This window comes from Anopheles ziemanni, chromosome 3 (assembly GCF_943734765.1).
Source record: "Anopheles ziemanni chromosome 3, idAnoZiCoDA_A2_x.2, whole genome shotgun sequence".
NCBI lineage: Eukaryota > Metazoa > Arthropoda > Insecta > Diptera > Culicidae > Anopheles > Anopheles ziemanni.
The window spans coordinates 83,083,462-83,099,485 of NC_080706.1; the positions used below are offsets into that span (position 1 = coordinate 83,083,462).

General features: G+C 43.7%; 1 protein-coding gene across 1 annotated transcript; it reads right to left on the reverse strand.

Annotated features, from left to right (window-relative positions):
• Window positions 1-11,941: 11,941 nt before the first annotated feature.
• On the reverse strand, window positions 11,942-12,582 carry LOC131285642 (CLIP domain-containing serine protease B15-like). Its single transcript, XM_058314500.1, has 2 exons — window positions 12,318-12,582; window positions 11,942-12,246 (listed from the first exon to the last, which is right to left on the reverse strand). The coding sequence occupies exons 1-2, from the start codon at window positions 12,580-12,582 to the stop codon at window positions 11,942-11,944; spliced, it is 570 nt and encodes a 189-aa protein (XP_058170483.1).
• Window positions 12,583-16,024: the final 3,442 nt, after the last annotated feature.

The following is a 16,024-nucleotide window of genomic DNA, read 5'->3' on the forward strand; positions in this document are numbered from 1 at the left end:
TAAAAATATAAAAAATAATCTGTTGAGTAGTTGCGAATGCTGTGTTTTTTTCCTATTTTATTGTACAACAATTCTTCAATGCAACATGTTTAGAGAACATTACTCGAACAAACTGTATTACTTTTCTCATTCACGTCTGACAAACAGATACTTCGCCTCGGTCGTGTCGTCGCACTCGATAACGAATTCCCAAAATCCCCGCCCGGAAGCGCATCGTCGGAGCAGATAAAGAACGGGTTACATCCAACCATTGCAAGCGTTTGTCCACATGTCCCCCCTCCTCCACACTCCCCCTAGAACCGGTCACTTCCGGTATCGCTCACCAGCGTTGCGGTGATGAAGAAGAGTTCAGGCCCGAGTCGAGATCATGTTCCGTAGGCGTGCGGTGGCACCGGAGCGAATCCGATTCATACCGGCGCGACGTGTCTGGCCGTACCCGAGCGCATCCCATAATTTATTTACCCCGGAGGCAGGGGAGTCTTCAGCGCAGCTTACCGCACATCCTTAGATTTGAGTGTGTGCGTGTGTTTCTTCCACCTTTTTTTTGCATGTACCACTTTACGTCATCCTACTTGACTCGTGCAAAACCGGAACTCGGCCCGCCCTCAGCTCGAAGCGAACGAAAGCGCTGCAGAGCGTTAACGCCGTATCCGCTTCCTGTCGGCAACGGACTCCGCCAGGGCCCCACCACGGTGCAGGGAAGCGAAAAAGGATATACGCGTTCATTTAGAACGACATCATCACTCCAAATTAGGGCCGGGACAAGGCGAACTGAGTATGGGCGGCTCACGACGCGTTCTGCATGCGGCCTCCATCGGCAGCTTTCTCATCAGCAGTGATGCGACACCGGCACCTCCTCATCGGCCCGCTGAAGTGCTGCTCCCTAGCACTGGTGGTGTAGAAATGAGGAAAGTTTACTGCACCACAAGGGACGCCCAGAAAAAAAAAGCGGAAAAGGATCAGGAGAAAATCATAGACAAAAACGAATTTTCAGCCGGTTCTTTATCGCCGGCTCTCTGCTGCTTCAAAATATGAAAATATGACTGGCAAACTTTCCGCCGGAAACATCGCATTAGGTGGGTTGTCGTTTTTTTCCTCCCGCGTTCTACATCGCGCGCTAGCTCTATCGCTAGCATTCTCATTAGGCCAGGCGCAAACAAACGGGACCGGTTTCGTTGCAACAAACAGGCACAACACTCGGTCTGACCCTTTGCCAGAGAAAATTATGGCCAGCCTAAAATGGCTTATTAAAAACGTCCACATCCTGGAAGTTTTGCTTCCCGAAAAAAAAAACATTCCTGCAGCTTGTGATGATAATGTTGAAGACATTTTCTTCACGACACCTGAGCCGGTGGAAAAAATTGTACTTCCCCGTGCGTACTTCGCAATTGTGTGGATTTGGTTTTTCTTTCGTTCCTTTTCATTTGGTTTCAGTTTTCCCAAGAACAGTTGCATCACGAAAAAAATGTTTTCTTACCCATTTAGTAATATTGCAATAAAGCAAAAATGTAATAAAAATAATAAAGTAATGAAATCAAATGAAACAAAAATGTATGTTTTTGGAAATCACTTAATTGAGGATGTTTATTCAGAAATGAAAAATATTCGATGCTAACGTTATCATCATTCCGAGAAATTCGATTTCACTCATTCCACCCATCAACTGTTGGAATGGCCGAACGATTTTATCAGTAACAGACCCGCAATTACATGATTATTTTCTCCAATCAAATAAAAAGCACTCGGACAGCGTGTACTTTCCCGTTACAGCCACACGGGGTGTGCTTTTTCCCACTCCCACGATAAATTGAAGAGGAAACCCATTATTAGAATTCGATCATGAAACATTTATGATGGCACTCGTTCGACTAGCATCGGTGAGCCATCGGGTTGTTTTTCTTTTGTCGGGCTGTAGTTTTTGTGTCACCATCGAACCGGGTGGGATGATTCGTTCGCTCTTAATGCTCGATCCCAGCGGCGCACGTTGCTCTTTTGACTCAATTAAACGATGTAATGAAGAGAGTGTACATGTGTGTGCGAGTGTGTAAATGTCGGTTGGTCGGGGCAATCAAATTGATTTGGTTGTACCCGGTGGTATAATGAAAATTAGTTATGGTTAGTCTGCACTAATCGATTGGAAAATGGGATGAAACGAACCGATTACCGCCTCTTGAGCTGGAGTTCATGTTGTTTCGGGTTTTTTTTCATCCAACGCATTATAGAAATGCACATTAGAGCAAAGAGCAGGTCACTTCTGCTTTTTCGTGACTAAACAGTAATCCAGATATTCTTTAATCATAGTACAAGACATGGTTACTTATCAAATAGAACAAACGATGCCTTAATGATGATTCCATTTTTAATGCAACTAAAAGCTTTTACATTCATCAAAAATAGTTATGATTTCCAAAGTATTCTAGTTACGTGATTGACGACCAATAACTTATGTTTTTATTTTTAACTAAAAATCGGTAATTATATTTCTGAGGAAATAAAATCTACGCTTCAACGAAATTTCATTATAATCACCACAGTTATTAAATAGAGAATTAAATTAATTACTTTTAACTACTGGGCCATATCAAAACACGGTGGCACACTGAAGTGGCATACAATTCCTGGAATAATCAACAATTCAATAACAGCTGAACATAAAAAGAGTAACGGGAAAGTGAAATGTATAATAATTTTACAAAAAATAAATATAATATTTACGAACGGCCCATCCACTCGTTAACATTGAGTTGAACTTTAATCGCTTAAATTATATCAATTCGATAACCCCAAATATTACAACTGCTAATACATGTCAATCGAACTTGTTTCTACTAGTAGCCAATGGCAAAACATGCATGAAAAAAACCAGAATATATTTTCCCCCACTTCCGGTCAAATCTCATTAAAAGCGCTCATTTAACAATCAGACATACAATCAACCATATAATTGATTTCCGAGTTTCGAACGCCGCCTCCAGCATCATTATTCCACCTCGATTGTAATCCGATGGAGGACATGTAGGAGACGCGTAGGGAGGAAAAAACTAATTGGAAACGCACTGGGTACGTAGGGGTAGATGGTAACAGGATGGCCAGAAACCCTTTTCTAACAGCAGAATTAAAATGTTTGCTGAAATTCCAAATGCTCGAACGGCGATTATTTTTCATTTTATTGCATCCAGCCTTTCTCGATTAGGCGGAGGTATGGTATGCCCCGCCACCCCGTGCGGCTCCAAAGCGCATCGGAATGCATTACGGGCGAGGCTAAGGCAAGAGTTGCTTTTTTGTACATAGTAACGGTCCTTCAAAAAGTATACCTATAATTCAATCAGCGCTCGAGGTGCCCGGCACGACACAAACGATTGTACCGCTTGAGTCGTTATTTAGGTTTTGATTTTTCTTGCCCGCTTAACTATAGAGTTTCCTACTGATCGTTGTGCAAAGCAGCCGACAATCGCTGGGGAAGGTCGAAAAGCTGGAAAGCGAAAAGCTCGGTGCAGCTCGGTGCAGTGATTTAGCAATAAATATATGACTTCAATTACATTAATAAGTACCAGCGACTCGGGGCGAATCGCACGACCCGTTTCTGGCTAAAGGGAAACCAGTGCCGTTTGCCAGGGGTCGGTATGATAAGAAGGAGAATTTTAGAAAATTCAGCACGATATTACCCTACAGCTAAGTATCGCCTCAAGATGGAACGTTCACAAGTAAGAGAAAGTGAACGTGAGATCGTGTTTCATCCTGTTTCCATTTCCAAACTCCGGATTGCCGACCACTGATCCCATGAGCTACCGTTCGCGGCAGCCTTTGCGGTATGTTTTTCACTTGCCTAGAACTTGAGCGCCGGATTGGACAGCGAAAAAGCCAGTCCACTATTCGAGGTTGAACAGGTGGCGACCTAACACTGGAACCTGGCCTGCGTTTGCTGCAACCTCGTTCGCGCAATCCAATACACCACAGCCATGGGAACGGTATGGGAGCGGGGAAGGGAAGGCAACGGTAGCCTGGTTTGCACCCGATGGATGGATTGCAGTTCCGGTTTCACAGCTTGCCCACGGACCCCGGAATGGCCATGGCTGCCACACGTAATCTATTGCCAACCGCAACGCAATCTCCGCAAAGTTCGTGTCATCGACGGTTTTAAAATGTATTTGCTGTGAAAATGGGCGAACGGGTTTCCGCGGGCCGAACGCATTAGCCCGGCCGAGATCAGCGGGGAAAATGGGCTCGCGTTGGAATCACGCCGCAAAAAGTGCCTCGATGCGCTCGAGCCACCCACACTGCCCATATTGCAGGTTGGTTTTTGCGGCCCACGGCTTCAGGCCTCGGTGCTTCAACCTACCTACCATGTAATGTGTTTCCAACGGGGGAGGGCCAGCGCAAGGTTGGAGGCCATAAAGCGGACCGACGCTGGTGGGCTGGAAATCGATTGCCTGTGAAAAACCACTCCTACCACCTGAGAATGGCCCCCTCGGCGGGAGGGGGATGTGCTTGCGCGGTGCCAGCACGGACACTGCAACGGACGTTTTATGAGAGGCTTGCTTCTGCAGTCGTTAGCAACCGGGTAGCGGATAAGGCAGTTGCACACAAATCATCCTAAAAGTGTCGGAAAAACAACACGCTAGGCCTGGGACAAATTTTAGGTGCGCAGTTTTTCGTTTTAATTTTAGTCGAAATTATTGTCAACATTACTGACACGTGTGCAAAGCGCTTATCGTAGGACGTAAGTTTACAAACTAAATCATTTATTCGATGCAAAACAAATCTAAGTTATCAGCAATTATTACTTTAGGCTGGAGATTCCAATTAAACCCACAAAATTGTTAATATGTTGATTCTCGACACTTCTAGAAAGATCTGCTAAATGAAAAGTTGTAGAAAATCGTGCACTTGATAATTTTATTTGAAGGCTACGTGTTCCTTCTTAGTATTAATCTAGAAGCTTCCTCCGCATTAGATATTATTTTGGAAACCGTTAAAAAAAATTACAACTTGAACATTCTATTGAACGTTCGTTTCAACTAGGTTAAACAGCGAAAATATTTATTCTATAGCTTTCTCAGATGCAGATTTTCCTATAAATGTGAGGCCCTGACGCTATGAATTTAAGTCCCATAAGATGACCACTAGATAATGGTTTGCATATATTCTGAGTTAACCTATTGCATTAGAGTTCATATGGTGATAAAGGCATTGAGTAACATCATGTTAGTTTGAAGGGATTGAGCAACATTTTTGCACTAAAAGTATTGACTCAGTTTGAAAATATTTTCGTTGGAGTTGTATTGATCGGTTCGTTTAAAACGAGCATCAACCTTCTGGCTTCAAGTGTTTACGAAGTTCTGGATAAACGAAAACTACGTCTCCACTCAAATAACATTCGCCGTATCAACCATATGATCTACATTTTAAGTGTAGATTAATGTTAATTCTCTAGCTTTTTTACGAGTAAAACATACCGACAATTTGTTTTCTAGTTTCATCGTCTGAAATGAATGAGATAGAAAATAACTACGTTGCATCTACTATTCTCATTGCTTATTTATTTTTTATTAAAAACAATATGATTTAACTTCAGTTGTAATTTTAAGCATAGGAAATTGAAGTGTTAAGATATCTAAAATTTAAATTTGATAGAAGAAACGAAAGCTGATACTTAACTTGGGACAAGCTTAAAAATCAGTTCCCATGCAAACATTTGAAAGTAATGGGTACAGTAAATAATTTCTCACAGCATAATTTCTCATGCTAGTCATATTTTCATATTTATTAGATATCAGTCTGTCCTGGGATTTTTCCAGCAACATAGGATAGCCGACGAGGAATTTTTGTCTGCACACCAAATTCGTTACATGGGCCAAATATATCGATACCGTTCGCTACTCCCTCCCCTGCCCGTGCCCCACCGGGAACACAATAAAATTCCCTTCCAGGCAAAGCTTCATAAAATGCCGAAACGTTCGCGCGATCCATGTGCAACTTCCCCAGATCCGGATTTCCCTATGGTGTGCAAAAGTGGCAAAGCGCGAAGGAAAGTGTTTCCCGATGCGCCGATTTTTCACCCCTCCCCACCAAACGAGTCCCCGCCATTAATCGTTCCGACAGGTTCTGCGGGGAGGGAAAGGACAAACTACTAGTGGTATCATTCGACAAACGAACACACAAACACACACCCACACCCACACGGTCTCGTACACCGAGCCCGTATAAATATGCATGCAAACAGGCCGTAGTCGATTGCTGTGGAATCGCAAACAGAAAACGCTTTTCCAATATATCTTGGCAATGAATCGAGAAATAAACGTTTGCGTAGCTAAAGTACACTAATTCATTTTTATGTTTGCTCGTGTCCCTCGGCCCAAGGCTCGCCCCCGCCGACCGCGCTGGCCGCCGAGTGCAGACCGTTCCGGACGCGTACGATGTCGATGGAAAAATTCTAATAAAAGCCACACTCTACGTCGGCACACACCGGCCCGATGTGAGGCCTCTCTATTGGTTGTGGGCTGGAAAAGAGGAAAGAATAGAGTTATGTTTTTCTTTTTTCTTGCGATGGAAAACTATTATTTGACTTGAAATTCGCGATTTGCATCGAATGGGAAAGAACAAAAAGGAAAACGAACCTATCAAAGCAAAAGCACATGATACCGTTTCAATCGCATCTCGTAGAGCAGGAAAACAATTAGTAGAAAAGACTCCTCCCTCAACGAACCGGCTAACAATCGGTTTTTTGGAGAGAAAGCAAAAAAATATTTTCTCGGTCTGAGGACGGGTTTTTAAAATGGATTCTGTTTTAATGAAAGTAAATTGATCGCTATGTAATCCAACAATCTATGATGCAAATATTCAATAGAAAGCAGAAAACCAAAGTTATTGAAAATATCCAAAGAAACTTTTAATACACATGATCTCACATGAGATTTGTCAACATTACAAAGATAAAAAAGAAGGATTTTCCAATTTTCCAATATACATGATCATGTGTTAAAATCATAATGATCATTTGATTTTTTTAGACTGATGATCAATGTTGGTCGAAATTCACTACCTATTTTAAACTTACACTTACAACGATACATATAATACGTATCATTAGCTTTTGTTACTAACATTTTAGGAGTGTTTTTGACCAAAAAATGAGTAATATGTGATCGATATAAATTAAGCAAAAACACGGAAAACCAGCAAGTCGTAAATGCTCACTTGATATTTTTGATTAACGTTGATTTATTAATTGAATGCTGGATTTTTTCTCAGATTAGAATAGATTTGTATTATTTATAATCTTATGTGGTTTTTTTTTGACATTTTTATTATTTTGTAAATAACCGCCAATAAACCCGGTATTACCGGGGGAGGGGGGGGGGAGGGGGGGGGGGGGGTGAAACAAACACTCTACTTCAATATTTTCTGAGACCGATTATTTTGGCAAGTATTGTCCATCGCTCTTCCAATAATGATATTTCAACAAGTCAGCTAATACGATTCGAACGAGCAAATTGTCCATTTCGAACGAGTGGACGAAAGTTTTCTTAACCTCTCCACCAGCGCATTAGCCTTCTTTAGAACAAAGCGGACTCCCAATCCCAGAGCCGCAGCTCGGTCATCGATCAATCGGGCTAAGAGGGCTATTGTGTACTGCAAACTCTTCAAACCCTTTCCGAACTCATCCTTCGGCGCTGCCTAATGGTGGCCGAATGGTGAAATGAAAATAGACACAGTCACGATGCGAAGAACCTAGCGCGCCTGGAGTGCGGAAAACTAGCAAATTGGGAATTGAGATTGGCGTTTCTTTTCCATCCGCTTTTTCCCGCACCGGAATGGTTTTGCGTAAGTATTTCGGAGCGTCAGTCGATTAATGTTGCTAGCGAATAGTTCAAGCGCAAGCTGGCGAAACCAAAGGGAATAAAAACAATCCTCTAGCAGGCCCTGGCAGCTCCACTCCAAGCGCTCTTTGCATGGTTGCACCGCAGTGTACGGCACTTCCGTGAGGGGGCTGCACTTCCGGTTGCATCGGATTGCTTTTTTTTCGGCTAGCATTCGACCTTTGTTCAACATTTCCCAACTGCTCAACGAGGCATTTTTTGGAGTTTTGGAAATGCATTTTTGAATGAACCAATCGGGCGCGGCCAGAAACCACAGAACTCAATGGCCCTTCGTTTGATTCAGTAGATGAAACATAGGATATAAGTGGAGCGTTGCATAGGAAAACCAGCACATCTCTCCATGAAATGGAAGCCAAGGTGAATTGGTCCAAAAATTCGGTTCCGTTTGTTACCTTCCGTTAGATGGAGTCCATCGATGATGGGAGTATTAGTTGGGGGTACATTTGCCTGGTATTTTTTCTACCACACTCGCCCTCCGGAATGCAACCACACTGCGGATGGTTTGCAGTGTACCTGCACATCGCTGAAGCTGTTCGGCAAAACTATCCTCCATCCTCACGCTTTTGCCACCCGATTTGCAGGAAAGTGGCGTTCGGGCGTGAAAATTCCTACACCAAACCGGCCAGGAGCAAAAGCACCGAGCAATTCGTGCGTGCCGGACCGGAAAGACGTCCATACCTGCCGGAAGCTCTCGACGCTGGCCTTCGCAGCACGCACCGCAGGCAAATCCGCAACCCGAAAGCAAGGGGTTGACGCATTGCCGGGTTGGCGGAAGCTCTTCTTGCCTAGCAACAGCCCGGCCCGACCGTAGTGCAAATCGCCGTTTGACCAAAGCCCGAGCCGGGGTAGGTCCTTGTGCAAACCACATTTTAAATCAACGCCAAGCCCCTTACCGAGGCCAAACCATTTGCTAACCTTCGATTGACGCTCACAAATTTCAATTAATTACACGCTTGACCCAATTTACACGCATCTTCACGCAGATTAATTTGTGCCGGTGTGGCCGGTAACGAGGCAAGAGCTACCCGGGGGCAAGAAGTCGTGCCACTTAAGCGAACCCCCTCCACAACGTCGGACCCTACATTCAACCGCGACTCCACGGTTTGATGTTTGCGAGCAGCATCGATGCATCTGTCCTGAATACCACGACGGAGGGACATATTACGGGCGACCGAGGACGCAGGTAGGAAATCTCATTTAAATCACCTGACCTCAAGACGGGGTTTGACATCAGGTTCGTGAGACGTTCGATCTAATCCGGAGCGTTGATGGATTTGTCGGTAGTGCGAGTTGATGCTTGTCTGATTAGACGTCACTGAACCGGTACGAATGCTGTCATTTTGTGACAAAGCCAATAAGCTACTCTATTTAGGTCTGATTGATGAACTATTGTTTTCTTTGGTTTTGTTTCGTATTGATTAATCGAGAGCGGCATTCAGGAGCCATCGTAGGACAATAATCCTGAAAACTTTTAAATTCCTCAAAAAGAAAATTTAAAAGTAGTGAAAAAAAATCAGGTCAAATATGATCAAATTTAGCATAAAAATTGGCTTTTGATGATTTAAGTTTTTATCTCACCCTATTCATACCGAGAAATTTGATTTTCCATAAATATAAAGATCGGATTAAGTTCACTGTGTACAATGTGTGTGTGTTGATGGAGCATACTTGGCGCAGTTGAGAATTTATATTATGTTTTGCACAGTGATAGCCTAGCTACCTTAGAATACTACCATGAACTAAAGTACATGGGAAACTCGAATATTAACATTTCTTCAAGCACCAGAAACTCTTTGCGTGGTACTTCATGTTCCTTACTTGGCGCACTTAAAACAAAATTGATTTTGGCGTCTTAGTCTCCACTGTGAATAATAAGTAACACTGTGAGCCAAACTTAGCGCAAAATATTTTTGTTTCAAAATATTCATAAAAGTTGCAAAAAGCGCCAAACGTAACCACGGTTCGTTGGAAATACTTACGTTTTAACAGTTTCTGATGATGATCGCTAATAATATTAAACTTGCGTAAACATTAATTTAAACAGTTCCACCTACTCCTTAGCAGCGTTGCCAATGCGGGTAAAAAATGGCACACTTGTGGGATGAAATTTTTCTTTAGTTTTTGTCTATATTCGGTAACAAAAAATCAAACAACTGTTTTGATGCGGATGTATTGTATAAACATAAACAAATATTTGACTGCATATTTAAGGTTGTTTTTTTTGGAAATAGCCTAATTACGAAATAAATATAAAAAAAGTGCGCCACGAATAATTCATAGTGTGGGTCCCGAAGTATGGTGCGTTTACGGTAAATCAGAAGTAAAAGAAAATCACAACGAATATAAAAGGTGTGTTCAACTGAATTAGTCCTGAACAAATGATTAACAAATAATTGTCCATAACAGTTTCTGTTTTTTTTCAAAGATGTAATTTTCGAGGAGGAGAGGCCTTGCAAGCCACCCCTTGTATAACTACAACGAATAGTTACCAAGAAGATAGACCGATACGAGATAGACCAATCATGCCAGACCTACGCGACGGAAAAAGGACTACGATTGGAAACTTGGTACATGGAACTGCAGGTCTCTTACCTCACCCGGGAGTACCAGAATACTCGCAGAGAAAGTGAGAGCCCGCGGCTTCGAGATAGTAGCACTTCAAGAGGTTCGCTGGAAGGGAGTTTCGGAGCGCCGCTACCGCAGCGATTGCATGATTTACCAGAGTGGTGGAGACTGTTCCTTGTTATGGGTGCTATGAGGAAGCGTGTGATCGGATGGTGGCGGAGAGGACGCCTATAAACCTACGATTGGAAGTTTTAGTGTCCATCAGCTAACCAACGACAACGGCCTCCGGCTCATAAACTTCGCATCCTCAAGGCACATGAATATCCGTAGCACCTTTTTCCAGCACAAAACTCGTTTCAGATACACCTGGAGATCACCACAGCAGACATATTCCCAAATAGACCACGTCCAATAGACGGAAGGGACTTCTCGGACATCATGGACGTACGTACGAACAGGGGCGCAAACGTCGACTTGGACCACTTCCTGGTTATGGTGAAGCTACGTCAGAAGCTCTGCGCTGTCAACACACTGCGTCACCGGCCTACCCCACGCCTAAACACGGATCGGCTGCGAACACCTGCTGTTGCCGAGGGCTACGCGACAGCGCTTGGGGAAGCGCTACCGGACAACAACGCGACCGCCACAATGTCCCTCGATGACCACTGGCGTATGGTGGAGCGAGTCATCAGCAGCACATCCGAGCAGACACTGGGCCAAAAGCCACGTAACCAGAGGACAGAGTGGTTCGATGACGAGTGCAGGCAGGCACTATCCGATAAGAACGCAGCCCGCGCCCGAATGCTGCAGCGCGAAACCCGTCAGAACGTGGAACACTACAAACGACTGAGGACACAGCAAACCCGGCTCTTCGAGAGCAAGAAGCGCCGCTTCGAGGAGTCGGATGAACAACTGATGCAGCAGCTAACTCAGTCGGGGGAAACTCGCCAGTTCTACAGGATGTTGAAGAAGACACGAGGCGGCTTCACGCCTAACGTCGCAATGTGTCGTGACGAGGAGGGCAACATTCTTACGGACGAGCGAGAGGTGATCGAAAGGTGAAAGTGCTACTTCAACGGACACCTGAACGGAGCGGAATTGGGGGAGTCCAGCAGCGGCGCAGGCAGAATTGAGCAGCACATTAGCCAGGAGGTAGATGACGTCAAGCAGCTGAAATAGAACAAGTCCGGAACCCCATAATATTCAAATTCAATTCAAATAAAAAGAAAGTGAAGGAATTACTTCTATTGTAAATTTATTAACCGAAAAGTAAGTGACATAAAATTGCACTCCCTGGTGCCCAGTGAAATCCAGTGAATTTGTTATGTCGCCATTGATGATAAGGTCATCAGGCAATGATATGATAAGGGTATTAGATTCAAAAGTTTCACTTCTAACTGTGTCATGTTTCAACTGTGAAGATTCCAATGTTCGAACGTCGGCGGCGTTCATTAGCGGCATTATGGCAGAAGGCTTTGGTGATAAAAACGGCATTCTTAGCTTTTAACGTTCCATAAGATCCAATCCAAAAACTCGGAGACGCGCATCGCTATTCCCGGCACTACGGTGTTCATTCCACAGTTGGGACCATGGCTGACCACACCGACCACGTACATCTGTTTTCCATGTAACCACACGAGCGGTGCCCCGGAATCACCCTGACATACGTCTTGTCCAGGTATCATACCAAGCGTACACATGTTGTGGGATGGCAAGAAAGACGTCTTTTTGAGCAGAGTCGCGCATTCATCATGTAGAACGACTCGCAGGTAGACTATTCTCTTGGTTTCACTTGGTTGGCCTGTAATAGTCGAAACAGAATGTTAGATGCTATAGGAAGGCGCCTATACCTAATGCTTATGCATAACTTACCACCGAATGTCTCGCCCAAGGCATACGAAACAACTCTCGAGGCTGGCAGAGATTCATTATACGTTTGATTCACCGGAAGACAGATTGGCCCTACATAGTCGCTAAATGTCAAAGCATGATCGACCCTTATCAGAGCAATATCATTCTGCTTTAGATGTACGTCGTACTCTTCGTGAATGATGATTTTGTCCGCTTTCCGTTCTTGGCAAGATGTATCGTCGAGACATTCGGGCCACTTTGTCGTATCATCCAACCCAAAGTACATGGTGATGCTGGAAAGAACGGTGCTTTCAATCAGTACATATTCTCCAAAAAAAAGGTACAAAGCACTTACTCGTCTTTGTTCACACCACGCACACAGTGGGCTGCCGTGAGGACGTAAAGTTCTGTGAGCAATGATCCGACGCAGCGGGACTTTCCCGCACTCATTTCCAATTGAACGACCCACTTATACATATCATTAAAATATTCCAGGTCCATAAAAATTTTCTCGAAGGCCGCTAGTTTTCCGCAAGCATTGTTGTAAACAATAGGCGGATACGTCGGAATGGTGGTAGTCGTGCTGGGAGTTGTGATGACTGACGCTCTTGTGGAGGCCCTCGTGGGCTTAGTTTTGGTGGTCCTCGGGGGCTTTATTGTGATGGACTTATCTGTTGTAGGCTGTGCTGTCGGCGTTGTTGCAGTATCGGCGGGTGATTCACAGCAAATCTTAAACAACAAACGAGCGGAAGATTAAAACATGGAATGTCTACACGGATTCTCCCACTGATTAGTGTCCACGAATACTAACCAACGCGTTGGTTGGATCTGTGTTGGCGTCGCTCCCGCAGGCTCCGAAGTTGGCGATCAATGTGTTCAGCTGCTGAGGATATTTTGCGGTTTCTCGGAGCGCAACCATTTTAAGACAACTTTCTAACGGCACGCATCGTCCAGAATTGCCAAGCTGTGTATTGCACGGTTCGTTTTTGTGACTCAAACATTGCATACACACCACGGAAGCTACCAAAATGAGTAGAACCTTGGCGGAGTAACTCATTGTTCAATGCCACAATGCCACTTTAAACAATAATGTATAGGTTTGTACAATTTATAATGTGCCTACACCACGAGAAAAAATGGGTTCTTCGGCAAGGCGGAGCAAACGATGTAATCTTTCGCAACACTTATCACCAACTGAGAATGGATGCCAGTGAAGTGTCTGGATGGAGCTGTCTTTTGCGGATCACTGAAACGATTACCGGCATAAAATCAACCTTCCATGGGTCATGCCGATTACGGAGGGGATTCCCCACGATGATCCGAGATCATTTCCTAAATTTTGGATGAATCACATTTAGTACACTTAAGCACTAAGCTGGGAGTATACCGGACATACATAGTATCAGGAATGTGTATCATAGTATACGGCTCAGAGACATGGTCTCTGGCCAAATCAGACTAAACCCTCTTAGCCGTGTTCGAGATAAAGATGCTCAAGAGATGGCCCCGTATGTGAGGAGGGACAATGGAGGAGCCGATATAATGACGAGCTCGACGAGCTGTACGGAGACCTCACTATCATACAGCGAATTAGACTCGCCAGGCTCCGGTGTCATCTCATGAGAATGGCACCGGACGACCCACCCCGTAAAATCGTCGCGACCAGGCCTTTGTTCGATTGAATATAAAAGCGCGCTACGGGCGTAGTAAAAATTATTCGTAATAAAGTTATCGATGAAACTGGAACAAGCTTCACTCTTCTATCTGAGTGATTAAAACTACTACACTTCCTTTGCTGCACGAGCTGCTCTCTTTTCGGCACAAATATGTTCCTCTTTTCACTTGTTTGTCTCTCCTTGACATGTCCATGGATTTTCCAAGGGCAGAACGTGCGATGTTATTTCGTTTTGGCGTCATAGTCTCCATTGTGAATAATTAGAAACACTGTGAGCCAAACTTGGCGCAAAATATTTTCGCTTCAAAATATGTATAAAAGTCGCAAAAAGCGCCAAACGTAACCCCGATCCGGAAATACCTACAGTTTAACAGTTTTTAATGAAAAAGTCACTAAACATATTACACTTGCGTGGATACAGTTCCATCAATTTCATAGCACCGTTGCTAATGCGGATAAAAAACGGCGTGGGATCTTGTGGGATCACATTTTTCATTTGTTTTTTTCTACATTTGGTAACAAACAATCAAACAACAGTTGTGATGCGGATGTATTATATAAACATAAACAAATATTTGACTGCATATTTATTTACGAAACAAATATTACAAAGTGTATGCCATGAGCGCCTGGGCTCACCACCTCGACGGCGTGGGTTCGAATCCCAACTGAGACCGGACCCTCCCCATTAAGTCTCGTAAGCCCTTAACGGGGCAGGCATGACCAACATGGTCGTTACGCCAAGAAGAAGAAGGAGTAAATCAGAAAGAAAAAAAAAATCACAACGAATATGAATGATGTATTCAACTTAAATAGTCCACAACAGTTTCCGTTTTTATTTTAAGAAACATTTTTCTTGCGTCATAAAAGATTCATAGTTTGTTTAACTGTGTTCATGTAAATCAAATTAATAAAATGATCGACCCGAATGATTATACAACATTTTTTATTTCAAACTTTCTCATGCTCGCCATGAAAAAACACTCTTAAAAATATCGCCATGTAATAAAATATCGCCAAGAAAACTCCAACACAGTGTGGTCCAAAAGGTTTCACATTTACTTTATTGTTGTTACCTTGTGTAGCTACGGCTTACAAAATATCATATATACATTCGACGAACATCAACAAACGGCATGTTACTTTTTGTTTTATATTTGAGCACAAAGCATTTGACATTCCCACGCTCTCCGGCCGTTGGGTTTTTATTTTGTTGTTTTATTTTTCTTTCGTTTCCGAATCGTTGGCTAACATCTTAAGCTACGGAAAGCCTTACTAAACAACGTCACCTAGTGCTAGAAGTAATAAAAAGCATCGATACCAGCGTAAATGTGAGCAGGTGTGGACATGGAAACAAATGTAAAATTACCTATATTGCAACATCGATCATGATTTTCCCCCATTTTTTTTTTTTGCCCTATACGACCCCTGTTTTGGCTGCTCTCGTAGAGCGTGAGCGTAACGCAAGAATGTAAGGATTGCGCTTTTGTCGTGGAAATAGTAACTCTAATCGGAACAAACCAACCGTGTGTGGAGTAACGTGCTCGATACGATATAATTAGTATTGCATGTCTTAGCGTAATTTTATGGCACCAAAAATATCATCCGGAATCAGAGAGAAGATCCGATTAAGGTTAAGGTGTACTAGAACCGTTTTTCGCTTCAATGGTTTTGACGGCATATTTTATCGAATTTTAAATGTTGGATAGCTTTTCGATGTACCTTTCCTTTTCGCAGGCTGACAGGCTCACCTTGGCTCAGGCGCGGAGTGAAAAAGAAGAACAATAAACGAACACTCTATCAACACGTGTTTACTGCAGCTGTGCAGTGGCTAGTACTATGCACCCTACGATGCACCCGGAACCTCGCGGATCGCCTTGCCTGTTGGGGGTGATGTCTTCATTTGCAGCGGAGCCATCCAACGTTGCGATGGGTTCATTTTTAATTCATTGTTGCATTCCAGCAGTGACTGTTTGAGCACATTTTTCGTTCGATTTTCTCCCTTTCTCCCCCGCAGTGCTGGCAGGCCGACCCCGCGAGGAGGGTGCGAGGT

What these genes read in the sequence shown, in the direction of transcription:
- LOC131285642 (XM_058314500.1), bottom strand. Translation starts at nt 12,582, where the DNA reads ATGTACTTTGGGTTGGATGATACGACAAAGTGGCCCGAATGTCTCGAC. An exon ending in CTTGGGCGAGACATTCGGTG is followed by an intron (nt 12,247 to 12,317) that starts GTAAGTTATGCA and finishes CGACTATTACAG; the next exon opens with GCCAACCAAGTGAAACCAAG.